We start from the raw sequence: 22,659 nt of genomic DNA, 5'->3' as shown, positions 1-22,659 counted from the left end.
GGAGCCAGTGTCTCCTGTCCTGGCCTTAATGTGCCTGTGGTAGGATGATTTCATCATTACTGGAACAAAGTTTTTCTCCTCCCTGCCCACCCCCTTTCCCTAAACACCCATCCTTGCTGTTAAGTCTTGAAATAACTCCCTGACAGTGACTTATGTTTTGCTAAATGTATATGACATCTCCCAATATAAATACGAATTTTTGCTTTTAGCAGAGGGTGTGCTTCATTGAAATATTACATCTGATGTTTCAAATTAATGAGCTGAAGGTGATGACTGGGGGGTGGGGGGTTGGGAAAGACAGAAAAGTTTGGTAGCAGAATCGGATGTTTGCTCTCTCCAGAAGAAGATACCAGACTCTGCTACACAGACTCACTGACAGTTGTAATCAGTTAGATTTGCAACGGTTAGTCATGTCAGATAGTCAAAACTGCAAACTGTTACAAGACAGGAAAAGGTGGGCGTGAAACAGTGACTCAATAAAACCTTCAGAGATCTCAGGCCAGAGTATTCATTTGGCCTGCTCCTGTAACAGACCTTGAAACAGCTCATTTTGTTTTGTTTTTTGGTCGGAGACTGTTTTTCCCTCTACTGAAAGCTTGAGGGTATTAAATCAAAACACAAATCTTAAACAATATGTAGCAATGCAGAGTTTAATGCAATCTTTTCAAAGCTTAATATGGAACAGGTTATATACAAGGCTTAATGTAGAACAGGTCTTTGGCTGTCAAATCTAGTGAATGGGTTTTCTTTTCAACCCAGACCATGTAAGTTCCTAAAATATGTTTAAGACACACATCGTTTGTTACTCCATATATATAGTTTTAAGTCTCTTTGGCTATGCTTTTCCATGGCCAATATAAAAAAAGGCGGGGGGGGGGGGAGGAAAAACAGAAGTGGGGGAGGAGGGAGGACAGCAAAAGATGGATATTGATTAGAAAACTATTAAATGCCAGCCTTTTTATCTCATTTATCTATAAGATAATTATAATAATTACATTATCTCATTTTAATCGTATCCAGTTAGGTTCATCACCCCCATTTCACAAATGAGGAAACCAAAGCCCAGGGAGGCTTAGTAATTCAACCACACAACTAATAAGAAGAAAAAAATCAGGGTCTGAACCCAGGTCTTCCAGAGTTTAAAATCAGTGTTCTTCTTTGTCAGAGAACATCCTAAACAATTAATTAGATAATTTATTTCTACACATGTCCCAATAAGCTCTATAAGACCAAGAAACAGTAAATATAAATCCACTAATGTAGTATCTCAGCCAGGATGATGAAAGCATTAATTTTGTAAGTATCACTGATCTATCATATTTCATCCATTATAGATCGAATGTTACATGGGTTTAAGAAATGCAGTTGTCTGGGTAGGGACCAGAGGATTTATTATAAACATTCAGGCTAGCTGGAAGAAAAAGGCAGCTGGGAGTCTAAGCTAATTACAAAAAACTCAGAATCTATAGAATTGGAGATTAGAATGTTGACTAGGAAGCCACTGGATCCAGATCAAGACCTCAAAACAATGTAGAGATCTGGAGGAGTGAATGGGCTGTTTCCCTAGATTGAAAGTCAATTTATATTAAACCCTAGAAGATGACATTCTGGGTCAGATTAATGGTCCATGAGCCAGGACTGCAATCCTCCAAGGACAGTGCTTGGAAGGCAGTTGCCATCCATGCCGTGAATCTTAATAAATCAAGGATGTATATGTCTCGATTGTCCTTAATGAGGGTAAGTAACTTGCTAGCAATACAGTCCGTGAATTTGTCAAAAACTGGTCCTGGGAATACTTCTATTTGAGACTTTCACATCTTACTTAGACTATTAAAAGTCATCGATGCTCCTCCCAAATTCAAACACCTTGCGTAAGAACAAAAGCCAATTATAAAATTCATTCTGTGAGTATGAAGCATCTAAATGTTCAACGCATTACCAATAAACATTTCTTTTTCAAAACAGGTGGGTTTGGGGGCAGGGGGGACAAACAAGCATTTAAGTACGACTACAATCTGCTAAATCAAATTCTGAGGAACAAGATGTACTTTAACAACGGAAATAAAAATCAAGGAGGTTCCTTCTACCTCTTATTGCCCATTCAGAAGGAACATGAACATAATGTTCAAGAAACTTCCAGAAACTACCACCCAATGAAGCAACTGGTTTTTCACCTTAAAAGTAATAACCAATTTCCTACATCAAATGTTTACAGGAGTATTCACGATTTACTTACATTTTCAGAAAAGTTTTGAAAAAACCTTTTACCAAATTCCACTGCTTGTCACTTTCCATAAGTGATAAAAAAAAAATTCAGGCTTCTGTTTAAAAAATGCAGGCTCCTATTTAGGGAGCTAGCTCATGAGACAACTGAGCGACCATCCTTGGCTTCATCTAGGAACTACTTCCAAATTATTATGTCCTTAAGACATATTATTTTTTGAGATACACATCGGACCTGTCATTGAAAGATAGTTCTGACCTAGCCTGAGAGGCTGTGAGAACAGTCAGTAGGGGAAGACTTCAAGCAAGGATTACACCTTAGATTGATAGAGTGCCCTGCTCTGCACAGTGCAGGTACTTACAAATGCTTGTAAACTGAAAGCAGCATGTTTGATAGGAAAGTGAAGAAGCACACCAAGAAAACTTAAGGACTAAATATTTCTGTTTCAACAGCAAACACATACTTCTGTTGAAAATATAAAGGAGAAAAAAGGAAATGACAACTAAAAAATATAAGCCACTCCTAACTTAATACAAGTGTCACTGATGCTCTACTGTTAATTCAAAGTACTTTCAAAAGTCAGCTGATAACCCATAATGTCAAAGTAAGTAGTGAAGGGCCTCCCTTATAAATCTAAAAACTGTGTTTCAATTTCTGAGAATTTATATCTCTACCACTGAAAAGAAAAGAAAAAGTGTTAACATTCAAGAAACTTGCTGGTTGCCGTTTTTTAAGGCTACTCAAAAGAGAAATTTTAAATGGCTGGGGGGAAAAAAATACAATGGTATTTTCATCTTCATCGTGATGATGATCCAGACTTCCTAACTGAGGAGGAATGTAGAAGTGTGAAAATCAAAGAGGAAGCCGGAAAGAGTTTTTTTAGAAAGCAGGTCAGGTACACAGGCAGGTTAAAGGGTTTCCTGCCACTGAAACACTGACCCTTTTTTTTTTTTTTTTCAAAGAATGGTATCCCTTATCAGTGCTATCTTTTTTTCCTCTCCATTTTAGTTTGATATTACGGTTTCCTTTCACATAACGTTCACGCCATGATATAAAAATCTATTATTAGTGATAAATCAATTTTTCTTTCTCTCTCCACCCGCTCCCCCACCCCCAACCCCCAATCTAAGTCTCGAAGACAAGTCTGGACCAATTTCTCCATCCTGCCTCTGGCAACAGACTGTAGCATTTCAGATCCTCCACCAAGTCCCGGCTGCTTCAAAGGAAAAATCCTACTTTCTTCAGTTAAGATCATAAGAAATATAGGGGGAGGGGGTCAGCTCTGTTTGGACATAATTACACTTCATCAAAAGAAGCTTTCTTCATCTTCCATGCGTGAAAAGTCTGCAAGCAGTTAAGTCTGTCTTTTTTTTTTTTTTAAATATAAAAATTGCTATTTGGGAAACCAGCCAAAACTCAGAAAGCCAATATAGTAAAACAGTGCACACCCTTTGTTTCTCTTTGAAGTTTCTTAAATAAATATGTTGAGGGTTTACAAAGTACACTATCACTTTGCCATAGTTTCTACTCAAATTGATCAGAGAAAAGTCATGCAGCATCTATGTAATACAAAGGTAAGGTAAATGGAAACACTAGCTTGAATCTGTAAGGTATAGTGTCCCGTCTTTTACATACAGAAATTCATTACTCTAATTAAAAACAAAATAAGGTTACATAAGAAGAAAGATGCAATTCAGACCATGCAGGTAAATCATCATGTTCAAATTGTTCTTGATTCCTACTAGAAAAAAGAGAAACTTTTATTGTACTGTGGACCTGTACCAGTTAACAGAAAAAAAAAAAAAAAAAAAAGAATATACACTTGACACCCAATCAGTCAACAGTGAGATAGGATGTGTCTTTTTTTCTTTTAATGAAAGTAAACTAAACCTGATGCAGAGATAACCCCTTTAGTTTTGAGTCGACCAGAGGTTCTGAGCCTCATTTTATTTCAAACAACCTTTCAGTGACAGTATCTCATTAGCATGCATCATTTTTTTTTTAAGTTAAAAAGTACAGCTTCTTGGCCCTGTTCCTAGAAAGTAAACTAAAACTACTCATCGGAAACAGCCTTGCTTGAATTTCCCTTATCAAGTTTTTACAATGGTAATAATATGACATCTGATCCAAACTAAAGAGCAATTATCGGACATGGCTTAAAAATTGATGCTTCTTATTTCCTAATTCAAACCTGGGTAGAAGTCCTTCCATAGGTCGTTATAATTTATTTCACCTCAGTCCTAAAGTGGTCTATTTTCTCTCTTCGTATCGAAACACTTAAAATGGAAATATTAGATTCAGTAAATACATAAATGAACAGAATACTTCTCATGAAGGACTATTAAAATTCTCTCCACGGGAAAAATAAAAGGCAAAATGTTGGCTTCCTTAGAGACTATTTTCTAAAACATTAATCCCCCTATGAAACAGCTATGAGAATCCTAAAAGAAATTGTTTTCTATTTTATGATCTTTTTAAGGACTCCCAATATTCGAATATGGATGCGGCTGGGGGAGACCCTCAAATAATGTGGGAATTATTTAGAGTCTTAATCACTCGTGTGTCTGGGCAACTCTATACAGTCATTCTAGCATGCGTAACACATCATTCTGTACAGCCTTCTGTAAAAAACTATGATGTTTTTTAAATAGAATCTTATTACAAGAGTAAGTTAAATCATAGGGAGGTAACGTGATAGATAAGTGAAGAACATTAGGCCGGCTGTCCTAGCTACGACTTACAACAAAATTGATACTATCAGGAAATTGATCCATCGCATTCTTTTTTCTTTCTTCTCTGCCACTCAATTTATTCAGCCATTTGGCATCTCATAATTCAGAACTTAAACCTCCAACTGTTCTCTCCACCTAATGTGCTCACGCCCAGTGGAATTAGGGACCAGTTTTTCTGAAAACACTGTTTGAATTTTCAATATCATAAAACAAATGAAAAAGGCCTGAGTACTCAAAAACACACTCAACTTCATCTGGACATACTTAAATAAAACCTTCAGTAATTCTATTCAGCAGAAGAAGGTGCTGATTTGTATACACACTAGCCTACATTTCCTCAGAAGATCCTAATGTGTTTATTCCACTATCAATATTAAAAACCAGAGACCTACCTCTTCCACTCCGGCCCACAAATCTCAGATCGTTGAACCTCGCTACTTGGTTTTTCATAACAGCAGAGGCATTTCGGAGCTCGGCAGAATAATTTTCGTCGTTGCCCGCCATGACGGTAACCACAGTTCCATCTGGTACCTCTCCCAGAGCCACCACCTACATAAAACAGGAAACACAGCGGCAATAATGGCACATCAGAAAAGCTTCGAAACTGAGACTATATTCCCAGTGTAAATGATGTTGAGACTATATTCCCACTGTAAATAATGTGTCTTATCAGGATTTAGTGCTCCAGTCCAGTAATGGCAGACAGGAATGAAGCATCTGCATACGGGTCAGGATGCCACTTCAAACAGACCAACGTTTCAGGGTCCACCCATTTCAAAGGCAGCAAAAGTTTCCTTCATTTGTTGCTGGATTCTTCACAGAATACATGTACATTTTTATTAAATCCCCATGTTAGGTTGTCCATAGGAATTATGCCACAGAATGAAGGCTGATGCCCCATCTGCAGATTGCATCGTACATATTAAGGCACCGCCTGTCTGCAGCCTGGAGCGCCCCGAGGTGTGGTCTCATCCAGATCACAGGCTAAAAAAAGAAAGTCTGGTCAGCTCTACGGGAGAAGACATTCGGATGAAATCTCAGAGTTCCCGGCTATATGGAAGCCTAAATATGGTGGGGTATCCAGCACTACGTTTCATCTCCCTACTTTGGGCTACATATTCAGCTTTTAATCACACTGCAAATAATTACTGAATGCCCACTCCGGGGTTAGATACAGACAAAGCCATCAAGAAACTTAAAGTCTAGGTGCAGAATAAAAGGTATGTAACGAGGACGAAAACGGTCACTGACAAATGAGTGGTACAGATCCAAAATACACCCTTGGCCAAACTTGATTCTGTCTTGTCCCATCTGCCATTTTGGAATGACACAGATGCCTCCTTCACCTTCAACAGCTAACCTGCAACACATGAACTCAGTCAAGGAAGGATCCAGACAATCGGTCTTTGAGGTCAATAAACATTTGCACCGCTCCAGGGCTAGGGATCACACTGGCAACCAAGGTCAGCTGACTTGCAAACGGGCGCCCCTGTTTAACAAGAAGCCTGGTAAGGGAATGCCGCTGGGGGAGACAGGCTGCACAGGCTGCACTGTCACATAAACACACTATTCTTGATCCATTACCCACCCCCTGCCCCTCGATAATATCCTTTCTCTCCACTAACTTCCAGGATCCTACATTCAGATTATTTCCGCCTCTTCCTCATTCAGCTTCCAGATGCCCTGGTGGTTACTAGGCAATGGCTTCAGCTAAGGTAGCCCACCAGCCTCTGATAATAACACCCATGTGCACTCGCCTGTCTGGCAAATATCCCACTGACCCTTCTGCGCCTAGTGCTGGCCCTCTCCTTTGTCGAGATTTCCACAAGGCAAACCTAAGCATTTAATTCCATGCTCCCAATGCAATTTGTAAATACTCTCATTAAAGCAACTTTTTTATAGTGTGATAAAACAGACACCGTAACTACGCTTTAGGGCTGAGTTCTCCCCACCCATGACCCCCATCCCAGTCCTCCTCTCCTACACAGCCTCTATTCTGGCCAGGCAAACTACCAACCATGCAAAAAAGTTGTCTATATATATATATATATATATATATATATATATATTTTTTTTTTTTTTTTTTTTTTTTTTGCCCTTGCTTTTCTCTTAGGCTGTTTCTCAATTCCATTCCCTCTTTAACACTTCGTTATTCAGCTTAAAATCCTATAGCCTTCCCTCTAGAGCCCACTTCCACAGCACCCCGCTGCCCTCAAATGATCCTCATTTCCACGTACATATATTAGTGATCTACCTAATCCTTGTGATATACTAGACCAAAGCTGTGAGATTCACTCCTAGGAAACCAGATTATACACTGGAAACTACATGAGGGAAGGGCCTTCATCAGTCTTGCTCACCACCAAATGCCCAGTGCCCCAACATTACCTGGCACATAGTCAGCGTTTGGTAAATTCTTTTGAAAGAAACTGATGAAAGAGCTCCATGAAGGGCACCACCTCCCACAGCAAATAGTCTGTGAGGCTCCCAGCTAACACTCTAAGAGAGAGAACCAGTTAAAGGCTGAGTCAGCATCTCCCAGTAACAGCAACACGCTCTTGCAATCAAACTAGTTTTCTGACAACTTTTTCTGTCCTAGAGAAGAGGGAATTGCTGACTATCCTCCTGGTTACTCTGTTCAGTCTGAGAAATCTCCCAGGTCAGGGGCCAGTCCCTCGAGGACATGATTTCCTCCTTGCACCCTTGATCTAATGTCTCAAGGGGCTATGGAATAGAGGTAATGCCGTACTCCTACTGGACACAATATGCTTTTCAATTTTTTTGAATTCACAAGGCCAAAAATGTGAACATTTGAAGACACTGAAACAACTGATCATGTTTGGCCAGTATTCATCTGAAAGTTTGACATTTTTTACACTCAGCATATCGCGTTTTAGCACCTGCTGTGTGGCTTTTGATGTCAAAGTAAATATGGAACCAGTAAGCATACTAACGAAGGCAGAAAGGTTTGTACTGCTCGGAAAAAAATGAATGCACCTGAAATCAAGAGGCTGCTCTTTTTTCTCACCTCTCTTATACATCTGCTATGATGTCACACAAATAATTTCATCTCCAGGAACCACAGTTTTCCAACATAAATTAGAAATAATATTGTTAAGTCTACATAACATAGAATATACCATATAAGTAGAGTGTAATTGTAATGATGTTCTTTTTGTAAAATGAGGAGGCTAACTTCAGTTCCAAGTCTGCTGTGTGCTAAACATGGGCTTTCACTTATAAGCATCCCGAAAGCATTCAATTGGACATGTAATTCTCTACTTCATGTCCTGAAATGTTTGTTTTGTGTTTTGTGTTTGTTTTTTTGGGGTTTTTTTGTTTTTGGTGTTGTTGAGAGATAGAAGATGGCTGCTGATGGGTTTCACTTCTGTCTGGCTAAATTTAAAAAAAAAAGAAAGAAAGAAATCTGCCCCAATATAAAGATTTTCAAGAGTTCTGGGACATTATTATTTTACTGCATATTTTTAACATAATGGACTTTTTTTTACTTAGAAGAAAAGGAAAATTGATTCAATATGGAAAAATATGAAAGAAAAGATCCCTAAGAGTGAAATACACAAATCCACTTTTCTTTGCTTAAGCAAAATAATGACCACGTTAAATATTGGTATGTTTTACGTATTCCACTTAATAACAAAACAAAAAGGTAATCACAGATTGTGTGAGTCTTCTATGAGGCTTAGAACTTGGCCTAAAAATGAAATGCTCACAACAATGTGGTGACAACTTTTCCTGTTATGGCTGAACTCTGTTTTAATGGCTAAATATATTGGGGTTTTTTCTACGATTCACTCTACCAAATCTGATGCCTAATGTTTTTCTGAGGAAAGAAAAGAGGGAGGGAGTACTGTATTTGACTTTATATCAATCAGAAGTATAATTATATGTCAGAGGGTTTAAAAAAAAAAAAAGTAGATCTCTGAAGCTAAAAAGTTTCCCTTAGAGATTCTCAACTGTGTTTATCTAAAAGAAAACCAAAAGAATCAAGAAATTTTTACACATTTCATCTGTACCAAACCCAAGCAATGGAAAACATTTTAAGGGGTAGAGAGCAGTCAAAAGTCGCTCTTTAACTAGTTAGGAGTAAGCACACATTAAAATTTGTTTCCATACTACCCAACACAAAAGATCCGTCCTGCAAAGAACAGTTTGTGATGAAATCTTGACAATTACATTTCTGGGTGTTTTTAAAATATAAAGTCTACAAATTCAAGAAACTTCAGGGGGAAGAGGGAAGTAATTTTGTGTCCTGACATTTTAGAACAGAGAAAAAACTTCCTTTATTTAGCACACCTCACTATAACTAGCACTTAAACCATATGATACGAAGCTGGTACAAAATAAAGTAAAAGGATACTTAACTCTAGAAGCTACTGAAATTTTAGATGAGACTCCTTATGACTAAATCTGTGAATTACCCTAAAAAAGCAGAAATAGAGAATTACCTCAGGCCCTTAAAATTGTTTTTGTGGTATTTTTGCATGGAAATTAAAATTGCCTATGACATTTCCATGGACAGAAGTCTAGTTTTAACCAATCAATTGCTCTTAACAGACCAATATCATTTGGCACATTGTCCCTGCAGCAAAATTGAAATATAATTATTTTTCAAGATAAAGTCTGATAAAATCTTTCTTTGGAATCAAAAGCTGTTAGGGAGCAATTGCAAAATGGAAAACTTTAATTCTTATGGCAATTATTTAAAGATAACTTTAAACTAGTAAAACGTTTCACAAATGTTACAATGAATATTTAGAATTTAACCTAGAATTCAGGAAAACCTGACTGAATTGCAGAGAAAAAATAAATGCAATATAAAATACCATTTCATAACTTAAAAAATATATGTCAAAGAAAAATTTGATGGAAATTATATCAGTATAAGCTAGGAATTTATGTGCCATGTTTCAAACTGGTTTAGATCATCTAACAATGAATGTTCTGGCATTTTCAAAGGAGACAAACAGCAATGCTAAAGGGGAGAAAATAATGAAAGATATCTTAACCATGCCTGTTTCCAAAGAGAAGTTTTCCTTTAAATTTTTTAAAAATGTATTTTCCTCCTAAAATTATTTGTTTCAATTACCTTTTATATATTCAGTCCTAAAATTTTAAACTTCATATTGCATCTAAAGGCAGAACACAAGAAATGCATCTGTCCTCACACAACTTGAAATCTATCATAATTTACATAATTCTACTTAATAATGCATAGTTGACTTAACCACGTTTTAAAAGATTTAATAATCTGTTCTCCTTTGTTTAGGTATAATCACATTCATAAAGACACAAACAGAAAGCCTAATCATTATATACCTTAGGAAAATACAACTCCCTAATGTCAAATATTTATTAGTTGCATACTTGTTTTTGAAGAGGAAAAATGGCCAATGATGTTGAAAAAAATTATTTTCAAATAGAAATTGCTCCGTCATTTTGAAACTCTACTTATGACAAATACTGAAAGGTATCATTAAACATATAGAATTAACTATGAGCAATAGATCATATAACTAAAAATGTGTTTTCTTTCTTTAACGTTGCCAGAAAAACATATGATACTGGTAAGTACACAGTCCAGTGTTCCCTAACTTAAAACAGCACAATAGCCTTGCACCATTTTTAGTTTTAAAATATACATCTGGACTTAAAATTTCTGCATAGTGTTTCAGCTTGAAGCTATTTAAAGCAACTGAGTTATAAACCCTGAACACCAGGCTTCATGGTGGAAATGCTGACAGACCTCTGACTGTAAGGGTGCTACTGGATATAAGGCTGACATGTTCTCGCCACTATTTCTACCAGACCATTAGCTAACGAACTGAATTTGCAAACTTTTTTTTTCTTTTTTTTCTTTTTTTGGTCGCTAGAATTATCTAGGACAGAAAGGGCATGGGATCCTCTAATAGTATCCCTTAACTATTTTAAGCGTTCAGTGAGATACACCTGAAAGAAATGTTAAAAATATTTATTTCCATTTCCTTGACACCTGGAAGGACTGAACATTACAAAACTGCAGAACTTTGTTAAAAATATAATACGAATAAACAGCTTTGCATATTTTAAAACATACTAGGTGTCTTTGCAGTTTTACGTGCTGCATATAAACAAATCATTAAGTATTCTTGTATAATCCCAAAACAAGATCAGATGAACGACACTAATATGTTACTTATGTCTTAATATAATACACTGTCAATATCATTTTGAATTAACTTTAAATTTACACACTTTAAATTAACACATCAAAATCCCATGTACTGAACTCATTTCTGATTCTCTATAGTGCTGAGTTCAGTGACACGGATATAAACTATGGGCTCAATATATATATTAATTGGAATACCAGATTTCTCAACAATTAAGTTCTGTATGTGTTTTTTAGGTATGTTTACCTACCTACTATCCACCCAACAACACAATAACTTTGTACACAGCGCTAAATATGATAGCCAAATTGCGGTCACCACTTTTAAAACTGAGACTTCTTCATATTATTTCTTCATTGCAGATGTATTTGATTACGTTACAAGGGTGTAGAAAGTCTACTGATCTCAGGCTTTTATCTCAAAAGAAAGGTAAAGGGAGATCGTTTTTACTAACATTCGGATGAAAACAATAAAAAATGTCAAAATCTGGATGTTCCAAATCTCTACACATCTTTCTCAGCAGAGACAAAACTTATGTACTGAGTGGATCTCAGATATCACCCTCTGTCTAAATTTTGTTAAATACAGGTATGGAGGTTGGAGAACACAGCGAATTATGTTTTAAGTTAACTCAACTTATTTTTCAATCAATACGAATTAAAATACTCAATTTAATATGGTCATGTATAATCTATGGTTTTGCTTACAGGTCAGAAGTAAAACTGCTCTGTAATTAACAATAGGATGATTAGTAGCAAAGAAAACAATTTATTTTCAAAATCATTTTTAAAGGGTGGTAATGAGAAAACCTAAAAATAACCAAAATATCTGAGAATAGCTCAAAGGACATTGCATTCTGTCAAGTTCCATGCAAATTCATTGCGTTCTAACAAGAAGATCATTTCTATCCAAAATACCAAGGCTCAAAATCAACTCAGGACCATAAATGTAGGAAAATAGTTCAAGACAGTTATACATTGAACATGTTTAGCAGAAAGAACGGAATGTAGAATACCCTAACACCTAAACGATATTTTTTAAAATGTAAGTACCTACCTATCTATTTTCATATATCTTGATTTTGAATGCCTGACGTGGCATTTGGGGACAAAATATCTACTTATTTGTAGTTGCTGTTTTCATCCAGGTTTTTTGTTTGTGTTTTTAGGGGTTTGGCGGGGGGGGGGGGGGGGGGGGGGGGAGGTGGAAACAAATTTCCACTCTTCGCTTAAGGCGAATTTAGAACATTCTGGGCCTGTGGACGATGAATGTTGTAAAAGACATCTCTTGTTATGGAAATTCGAATTTCTACAATTCACATACATTCTGAGCTTTTCATATTTCAAGGAGGAAAACATTAACCTACAAAATGGGTGGTTTATAAAGGGAGAAAAGGAACGGTAAACACACACACACAATTTCTTGAACCAACTGCAAAATGAAACTTGCCCCAGAATGCAACATCCCCTTTCCTTAACAATTCATTCTGATTTCTGTTCTGATGTAAGACCCATCTAGATAACCAGCTCTAATTGACCTGGACTCCTCTTCCTTTCCACCCCACCCACACACGGAATCTGAATTGGTGCGTGGGGCGGCGGCGGGAGGGGGGTGATCCACAACTGGGAACTGCCAGTGGCCTGTGGGAGTTTGGCCCCAGGGTGCACAGTGGCGGGGCTGGCACGATTCCTCACTACCCCCGGCCCCCCAGGCCTTGCTTACCCTGATCTCCACAGATCCCAAAACCCAGGGACCCAGGCCCACCTTCACAAGTTCAGAGGCTAGACAGGGCCGGAAGCGTCTTCCTGTGAGTGCTCTCCTCCCTGTCTGGCTCACCGCCCCCTCCATCTCGGGCGTCCAGTCCCGCGAGTGTGGACTGCCCGGTTTCACCGTTTTCCCCATCAACCCGGTGCGTGCCGGGCCCTGGGGGCTCCGCGTCTCCCCCTGGCGAAGGCCGTCCCGGGAAACCTAGACCGCCTCACGGAGAACCATCCGACTGCTGCGAGAGGCTTCGGACCCTGCACCCTCAACCTGCCTAGCCGCTGCCTGCCGCTCCGGCTGCAGACACCCGCCCTCCAACTAACGGGTCGGCGGGGCGGGCGGAGGAGGCCGCGGGCGCCCCGGGAGCGCTCTCAGGCCTCGGGGGTCGCTCCTCCGCGCCCTGGCCACCCGCCGGAGCCTCCCACGACCTTTCAGAAACAGAAGGGCCCTTTGAGATTTAGGTCCTTTAAAAGTACCAGTAAGAGAAATCCGCAAACTTTCACCTCCGTTTTCCAAGCGAGCGAGCCAAAGGCATTTCACGGGTTTCCCTCATCCCTCCCAGGTGGGGCGAGGCGGGGAGCTGGGTCCAGACTCCCAGAGGCGGCCCGAGCCCCCGCCCCCTCCATTGGCCTCCTCCCCGCACTCGAGGGTCCAGCGCGCGGGACTCCGGGGCTCTCCCGCCTCGGGGCGCGCGGCGACCCTGGCGGCCCCGCCTTCCTCCCGGTAACGGGAACTGGCGCGGGTCTGCGAGCCGAGCAAACGCCCCCGTCCTGCCTCCCCCTCACTCGCTCCCAGAGTCCCTAGGTTCGCCAGGGACCCTCTTGGACACCGGTCATGCGGCCCACGCGCTGCAGCCGGCACCCGGCGCCCCGCCCCGGACGCGAACGCCCGGCGCCGGCACCCCACGAACACTGGCCCACGAGTCCGGGAGGGGCCGCGGCCGCTGAGGCTCACGCGGGTTAGAGAAGGGGGCGCCAAGCCGGCGGAGGGGCGTCCGGCTGGGACAGGACAGGGTAGTGGCGCGCGGGACCCCGGGGAGGGCGGCGCGGGCAGCCCGCGGTGTCGGGAGGGTGGGCTGCCCAGCGCGGTGGACTCGGGAGTCCCGTGGGAGGAGGCCGGGGCTCCTCACCCCTGGGGAATGGGGGCGGGGTGGAATAAGCCGGGGTGGCGGCTCCAAGAGTGGGCACCTAGGGGCTCCTACGAGGAGGGGAGACGGCTCAGAGGAGTGGGTTAGAACGAGGGGTAATGAAAGGATAAGGGGGTCAAGGGCCAAGGTGGTGGCTGCCGGCACAGGTGGGTGAGGGAAGGATCTGAGCGGGGTCATGCGCCCGGAGCCCGCCGAGGGATCCGGAGGAGGAGAGCCAGTCGGGGGTCTCTCGGGTCAGAGCCACCAAGGTAGGAGGACTCAGAGGCTGTCCGGACCCGGGACCCGAGGGTATGGGGACGCCGGCCGGCAGGTCCCGCGGCGCTCGGCCGGGGGCGGGGGGTGGCCGCAGCTTACCTTGAAGGCCACGGGCAGGGTCTTGTTGCATCGCCAGTGCGAGGGCAGCACAGAGCACAGGAAGTTGGGGCTGTCGGTGCGGACGAGCTCGGCCGGGTGGTCAGCGATGATCTCCACCATGGTGCGGTTGTCGTGCGGCGGCCGCAACCGGGGCACGGCGGCCGCCGCTGCCGCCGCCGCCGCCGCCGCCGCCGCCGCTCCTGCTGCTGTTGCTGCTGCTGCTGCTGTTGCTGTTGCTGCTGCTGCTGCTGCTGCTGCTGTTGCGCAGCCACCACCGGGCTCACGTCGCTCATCTTGCCGGGCTGCAGGCTGCTGGAGGGAGGCTGAAGCGCCGGCTGGTGCTCGGATCTACGGGAATACGCATCACAACAGCCACAAGTTAGCGAAGTGGCCGGGGGAGGGGGAGGAGGGTGGAAATGAGGGGCGAGGAGGAGGAAATTGGGGGGGTGGAGGCGAGACGGGGGGAAAGGGGATGATGGAGGTGATGGGGCCGAGGAGGTGAGAAATCAAGTTCGATGAAGCCGACTGCCGGGAGGAGTCTGACGAGGGCCAGCGGTGGCGATGCAGAGCAGTCGGGTTGGCGGGTTGGGAGACCCGGGAGGTGCAGATCTTGCCGGAGCTTTTGGAACGCCCGCGGTGGCAGCTGAGAAAGGGCGCGGGGATGTGTGTGGCCTGGGGAGGCAGGGGGCTTCAGTTTGCAGCGTGGAGTGGGGTCCCTTGGGGCACCGCGTCCTGGGTGCGCTGGCGCCCCCTCCCAGGTCGAGTCCAGCGGTGGAACGGAGTGGATTCAGTAGTCCAGCCCCGGGGCAAGCATAGCCGCGCGCTCCCCGCCACTGCCGCGCCGCGCGCGCAGCTACCCAGCTGCAGGCGTCCGCGCCGCCGCCGCCGCCGCCCGCCCGCCCTCCCGCGCTGCTGCCGCCGCCGCCTCCTCCGCGGCGGCCTCCGCTCCCCCCGCGCCGGCCGCACGCTCAGATTCCTCCCGCGGCGGCTGCCACCCCGGCTCCCCGGCTCGTCTCCTTCCTTTCCTTTTTCCTCTTCTGGCCTTCTTACGGCCACCTCCTTGCATCCATCCACTCGCTCCTGCTATTTGCAAAGCTCCCCTGACCCTCGCTCGTCGAGGTGCCAGGAGGTAAGTCGCGGGCAGCGGATCTCGGGGCAACGGATCTCGAGCCTGCGAATCGCAGCCGCTGCCGCCGCCCGCCGGCGAAGAGCAGGAGCCCCCGTACGCAGCGCGCAGCTTCCGAAGCCGGAGAGGCGGCCCTGGTTGAGGGGAATCTCGCCTGATCGCGTCCTCTAGCTTCTCCCCCGACCCAGGACCAGGAACCCCCTCTTGGTCGCACGAAGTTGAAGCGGAGACGCCAGAGCGGCCGGCTGAACTGACTGTCGTTATTTTTCGTTGTAACTTCAGGAGAGGAGGAAGGAAAATTCTTGAGCGTCTGTGCTGACTTCTCGGCACTCTTCACCCTTCCCCCACCCCACCCCCCACCTCTGCCGGAGCGGCTCCCAGGGAAAAAATGATTTTGCAGGGTTTGGGTGCCTTTTAGTCTTAAGTGACACAGAAAATTGGGGTGGAGGGGACACTTGTCAAATAGTTTTTAGAAACTCAAGTGCGTGGCTGGACACTTTTTCCTTCTATATTCAAACTTGTCGTTCCTAGAGAACAAGGATGAGGTTTATTTTTAACGACTGGAAAACTGTCAGTTGGATGATTAAAATAAGTTGCAAAAACCTTGCTGGGGAAAAACCCCAGCAGTTTTCCGTAAATTGCAATTTTTTATTAAGTCTATTCTGCATCTAAAACTAAGACTAACGCCTTAACTTTCTTCCCCACCACTCCCTGGGGGGGGGGGGGGCAAAAGATAAAAATACAAAATAAAATATCCAAAATGCTTCATTGGCTATTTATTTATGTATTTATTTCCCAATGTGGGTTAAAAAAGCGACTTTGGATCCCCCAAAAAGTTGCGGTCGAGAGGATGAAGGAGCACGGAAAAAAAGCGGCAGTTTTACCTAAAATGTGGTTTTTGGAGGCTGGGATTTCTAATGATTAGGTTTTTGTGGTTTATATAGACACGACTCTGGCTAAGGCGATCATTACGCTGATGAGAGTCAGAAGCACGTGGGTGTCTCCGACCAGCCTCAAACTCAGAACCTTCAAAACAAATAGAACAATGTGCGGCGCCCGCGGAAGCCGGGAAATCCGCTTGAGGCTCTTGCACCCCCAAAAAGGGGACAGAGGGCCATTTCCCCTCCTGGTTGTGTATTGCTACGTTCCTTGCTTACTGTCAAACTCCTTTAAACCTCCGAAAGCCTGAAAACGTGTTTGCAAAAACAGTCCTAGTTGCCAAAGTTTCAAAGATTCGTAATAGGGTAGCTGACGCCACAATAAGTGATTTTATAAAATAAATGAAAAATGATAACGCTTCCCTCTCTTGAGTATTAAGGAAGAAAGACGGTTGAGTCATTACTCTTCCCCCCCCAACCCCATCTGATTTAAAACAATTCACGTGCCCATTAATTGACGTTTTTACTGCTCACTCAGCGCAAACGCCTAAGTCACCCTGGTAGCGACCTGCCACGACCCTCTCTCCCGGTTTTTAAAGCCTTGCGTCCACTTGCTGAGCGGGAGCACGGGGTCTGCGCCTTTGAAGGGGCCTGGCAGGGCTTCGAGGGCGTGTGGGCACTCAAGAGGGGACCTGGTGCCCATCACGGACTGTGGAGCCCAGTTCAAGAGCAAAGGGAACGTGGAGGGCTATCGTAATGTGTCTGGGACACGAGGATTGCCCTTTAAAGAGATGCGCCGGCGATAGAGGGGCCTCCAACAGCTGGAGCGGAGGTGGGGGGCTCGAGGTGGTCGGTTAGGCGTGGGCCCTCCCGGGGGTAAGGACGGGGTTCAGGGGACGCTGCTCCTCCCTTCCTCTCCGGGGCTGCATTGTTACCTTCTCTTCCTCCATTCACTATTCCACGCCTCCCTCGTGCGCGGTTTTCTCTCCACGTTCCCGCCTCTCCCCCAAATCCCCCCAACAGACGCGAGCCTCCTCGCCGCGCCCCTCCCGCCTCCTCGGCCATCCCACGGCCCGGTGACACATTCTGCATCACCCGCGATGACACCCCCTCCCTGACCGACTCCTCGCCCCTGGCCTACAAGGCCTCCGGGCCCCACCCCCGGCGCGGAGAGGGTTCGAGAGAACCCACTTCTTGCGCTGAACTGGACGCGCAGCGAGGAACTGAGCGGTCTCCTGCGCGTGCGATTTTTAATTATCTTTTCCGTCACAGGGGAGAGCTCTAACCCCGGGCACCGCCGCGCCGCGTGCGCGCACAGGGTCCAGTCTTCCCCAGCAGCTAGCGGCCGTTACCCCTCCGAAAAGAGAGAGACCAGAGTACGTCCATTACTCTCCTCTACCTTGCACACCCACTCGCGTACACTCGGACACACACTGTCGCACAGGCACACACTGACACTCGTCGGTACACACGCGCGCGCACGCCCGGGCTCGCTAGCTTTATTTTCGTTTGGTTTGATTTGGTTTGGTTGCCCTTTAGCGGGAAGGTTTTATTTGGGGCATGTTGTACCACTGTCTTAATAGAGATGTCTGACTTTTGTTTTGAGGGGGAAAGTTACAGGAACTGTATTATTTCCGTAGTCAAAGGGAGGTACAAATTCATTAACTACCATGATAGGTGATATGCAGCCTTCTCTGGGGCTGTCCTCCTCCCGGAAATCCATGGAGTAGGGAACTCCGAGAACATTTGAAGACGCTAAGCCGGTATTTCAAATAGAGGCGACCAGATGGGCTTTTTGAATAAAAGACTCTAGGGCAGTTTGAATTTAAGTAATCATGTTGGGGAATTTTCCTCTCTTTCTCCATCTCTGTTCGTTCCTTTCTTTGTTTTACTTGGTGGGTAGTAAAATATGGAGGCCTCAGTGGTCGGGTACCCTGACTGGGGATTTTAAGGGCAATTTAATCAATGGTGAATTATTTATTTTAATTAATCATGTCTGGTAATTTAGCTTTATAGCCTTCTTTGGGCATCTTCCCTCCATTTCACATTTCAGTGGAACTAATATAAGCAGCCCTTGGAAGTTACCAGTCTTGGATCCCTTAAAATATCCTACAGTTATTTATAATGTGGAAATGAAATTTTCCACTGAATACCCTAACATCGTTTCAGGTATCTGGCACAGCAGATTTTCAGTCTCCTTTCAAAAATATCCTCTTGCTGAACATTCACACTTTCAGCTGGAACTGACTGAGCCTGGAACTCATGATGTCTTGGCTCAGAGCATGATACTTAAAGGAAGAAAACATTTTTACAGACCCCTAAACCGAACCTCTCTTGGTAATAGCAGGCCCATAGGAAAACCATGAAATTTTTCTTATGTGTATTTTCTGCTATAGTTCACATGATCTCACTCTTGGGTTTAGATTTTCTTCTACTCCAAAATATTCAGAGCGGGTTACTCACTAGATTCCTATTCCTATTCAGAAATATTCACGTTTTCCGTTGTATGTTATGGCATACAAAAGAACATACTTTTTTTTTTCTGAAAATGTGGGTACTCGAGAAGACACAGGCACCTTTTTCCCCTTCATCTCCTTCAATATTTAATGTGACTCTTTAGTAACAACACCTGTGAATTCTGACTTTTCAGACTCAATGAGATGTGAAACAGTCAACTTATTTATCTGGTCAAAGAACTGAATTCTCCAAACCAGGAACAGAGCCCATGTTCCATACAGTCAGGCTTCATCTTATAACCCTTATGCATTATTTTAAATATACTTTTTCTTGATGAAAAGTAAAAAAAGTCACTGCAAGATCTTCAAATGGTTTTCAATGGACCATCTAATAAAGTGGGACAACCTTTCAGACATACAATAGAAAATCATGGACATATTGTTGATCCATAAAGTTTTGAATGTGTCATATGGGAAAACTTCGTAAACATGTGTCATATGGGAAAACTTCGTAAACAGAACCATCATTAGAGAGCTTTCCTCTGGATTGTGATTGAGTGAAAGCTACCCAGCCCTTAAAAAATAGCCCTGTGCTAGACTAGGAATTGTCTTACTATATACTACAGCCTGTAGGCCAAATCTGGCCTGACACCTATTTTTGTATAACCCACAAGTTATGAATGATTTTTGCATTGACAAATATTTGGGGAAAAATAAAAGAATAACATTATGTGAAAATGATATGAAGTTCAAATGTCAGTGTCCACAAATAAAGTTGCATTGGAACCCAGCTATATTCATCTGCTTTTGTATCTGTCTGTAGCTGCTTTCACCTAAAACAGCAGAATTATGTAGTTGTGGCAAAGATTGTATGGCCTGCAAAACCTAAAATATTTAATACCTATTTTTTTTTGCAGAAGACGTTCACCAATTCTAAAATAAAAGGGATGCAGCACCCTGGTGGAATTGGACAGAGGACAGGAGTACATATTAAAGAATGTATATGCAGTATGTATGAGGTCTGGATTAGATTTTTTTCAAGTGAAAAAGGTTTTCTTCAACTTATTCTTTTCTGTACAAAATGCTCATCAATTAGACTAATTTTTTTCCACTTAAGAATTTTGCATGTGACAAAACAGAGAGAAAAGAATGAGGAGTTGGTGCTTTTCCACGAGCTCTTTAAGAAACATTGTCTTACACATGTCTGTAAATCGGTATCTTCCATTGCCCTTCAGAGCAGATGAGAAACCGCACAGATGGGAGAAGAGTAAAGGAACCTCCATGTAACGTGAACATGAAAAAATTAGTGAAGACTTTAAGAGGCTTAGTCCATCTGTTTTACAGATGATTACACAAGAAACATAAACGAGCTTACCAAGAATTTTCTGGTATATAGTATTTTCACAAGTCCTACATAGACTTTTAAGACAGTTAGCTTAATAATTTAAGTGATCCCAAAGCTTTCTGACATATTTTTCCATTTTAAGTTTTTATAGTGAAATGCTATATGATCTGTTTTAAGCTCACTCAATTTTTTCCCTTTGTCAGTGGACCTATAATAACTCGCATGCCTGTAGCAACAGTCGAAATGTTTGTAGCGGAGGGCTTAGCATCAGCAATCTTCCCGTGTTGTTCTAGTTAGCCTTCCCACGGGCCCTTTTGGGGCATTTATAAGAGAGTACGGCATTGGCATAAAAAGGCTGACCCTTGCCGCATGATCTTCCAGAACCACATTCATGGAGCACCTGTCTAATTGCTTTTCAGGAATGTCATTGACTAAAGTAGCATGTATTGTATCTGATTACAATACCATCCCACAAAACAACACCCTATTCACTGGAAGAGACCAACATAATTTCTAAAAAAGAGTCTAATTTATTACCCAGGGGTCAGAGAAATAAAACTAATTTTCCCGAATCAGCCCTTGGATATTTTGGTGCTGGCAATTGTTCAGTGGCTGTAGCGGAAGTAGTGGAATATTGTATGTAAAGTTCACAGAGATCTGTGATGAAACATCTAGGAACACCTTAAAATTACAGGTTCCATGGTAATATAACCATTCTTTTTTGACGTGCTTGCCTATGACCTTCAAGGCACCGAGGAAGGTGACTGTCCAATCCTGTTCCCACTGCCCAGTTTCAGTTTAGACTTTGGGTTGGTGGCCTGTACCATTTGTCCCTTTTCCACACCCTGTCATCAGGGTAACAAATGCAAATCATAGGGGCACCTGGGTGGCTCAGTCAGTTAAGCGTCCGACTTCGGCTCAGGTCACGATCTCGCGGTCCGTGAGTTCGAGCCCCGCGTCGGGCTCTGTGCTGACGGCTCAGAGCCTGGAGCCTGCTTCAGATTCTGTGTCTCCCTCTCTCTCTGCCCCTCCCCTGCTCATGCTCTGTCTCTGTCTCAAAAATAAATAAACATTAAAAAAAAAAAAGAAATGCAAATCATAGTATTTCCAGTCTATCTCACAAAGTACAAAGATCATTTGCAAAGTGTAAGAAACTCAAATTATCGTCCAAAAGAAACTAGAGAGGTAGGAAAAAGAGAAGAGAAAAAAATAGCAAGAGTCCAGCCTGGAGCCATCAGCTGCAGTCCTTAGGTGGGGCCAGCTTTAGGTTAGCGTCTCAAGTGTGTGGCTCCCCAGGATTTCATACTCCGGAAATACTTTCTTCTTCCCCCCAGCCATGATCAAGTTCTATACACAATGATTCTTTTATCTCTTTTGACCTCAAATGATTCCACTGAATTATCTTTTTTGGGGGGTAGGATCTGTTCCTTAATCACATTTCTGTAAGGCACTATTTTTCTTCCAGATCATTTTTCTTCCCTAGATGTGCCGTTATCAACTTACCGTCTCTCAGGTGCAAATTCATCCTTTTTTACCTGCTCTGTGAAAATGGATCTGGGCCTTTGTTTGTTCGTTTCTTTGTTTTTAAGTAGGCTTCACATTCCGTTTGGAGCCCAATGCAAGGACACTGAGATCAAGACCTGAACTGAGATCAAGAGTCAGACACTCAACCAACTGAGCCACCCAGGTACCCTGGATCTGGGCCTTTCGAATATTTCTCCTTGCCAACTTCCAACTCCATTTTAGAAGAACTACCTCCAATTCTATTTAAATAAAATATGTTATTTAAATACATATGTTTAAATAATATATTTTATTTAGATAAAACATAAAACATAATGCACTTAGAACCCTATTATCTTTTATTTCCATAAGTATACCTATGTTGTTAAGTTACTTAGATCCTTGTAATAAATTAAATGGATTATTAAATCTTTACAAGAGTTTTATAAGAGAGAATCTCTGTTTGTGCCACTACAAAAGTAAACCTTTACCCGAGTGGGAAAAAAAAGTAAGGCAACAACAACAACAAAAACCCCACAAATCTTATTTGGCTTGTGTTCTATCTTCTGTCAATACAGTTCTCTTTCTGTTAATTCACATCTTTGCCCAGAGAACATATTTATTTCCGTCTCCTGAGTAAAACCTCTGTAGTTTCTGGTGGCCAGGTATGAGGCTTAACCATCACATGTTGATTCTCACGTGTTCTGAAAGAGAGATCTTTCGCATGCCTTCAAATCAAACTCCTTACTTGGCTCTTCCTAGCAAGTCTTAGTTAGGATTTTGGCCTCAACATTTAGTCCAGATTTATACGTACATGGCTAAACCACAAATCTAAAATCCTAGGGGGTGACACCAGTTTCATTATCGTCCAATAAGAAAGACGTGGATGAAATGTTCTAGCTCTTCATCTGATATGCTTAGTTTGAAGCTCATTCTTCTCCAAGATTGCTGAAAATGTGGGTT

General features: G+C 43.1%; 1 protein-coding gene across 1 annotated transcript in view; it reads right to left on the bottom strand.

Annotated features, from left to right (window-relative positions):
• The window catches only part of RUNX2 (RUNX family transcription factor 2), a 224,791-nt gene that overhangs the window by 114,717 nt on the left and 87,415 nt on the right, over window positions 1–22,659 (bottom strand). Inside the window, 4 exon segments of the mRNA XM_058736121.1 lie at window positions 5,349–5,505; window positions 14,389–14,588; window positions 14,591–14,713; window positions 14,716–14,736. Coding sequence (XP_058592104.1) covers window positions 5,349–5,505; window positions 14,389–14,588; window positions 14,591–14,713; window positions 14,716–14,736 — 501 coding nt within the window.

Source organism: Neofelis nebulosa, chromosome 6 (genome assembly GCF_028018385.1).
Source record: "Neofelis nebulosa isolate mNeoNeb1 chromosome 6, mNeoNeb1.pri, whole genome shotgun sequence".
Taxonomy (NCBI): domain Eukaryota; kingdom Metazoa; phylum Chordata; class Mammalia; order Carnivora; family Felidae; genus Neofelis; species Neofelis nebulosa.
This window is presented reverse-complemented; position numbering and strand designations above follow the sequence as displayed.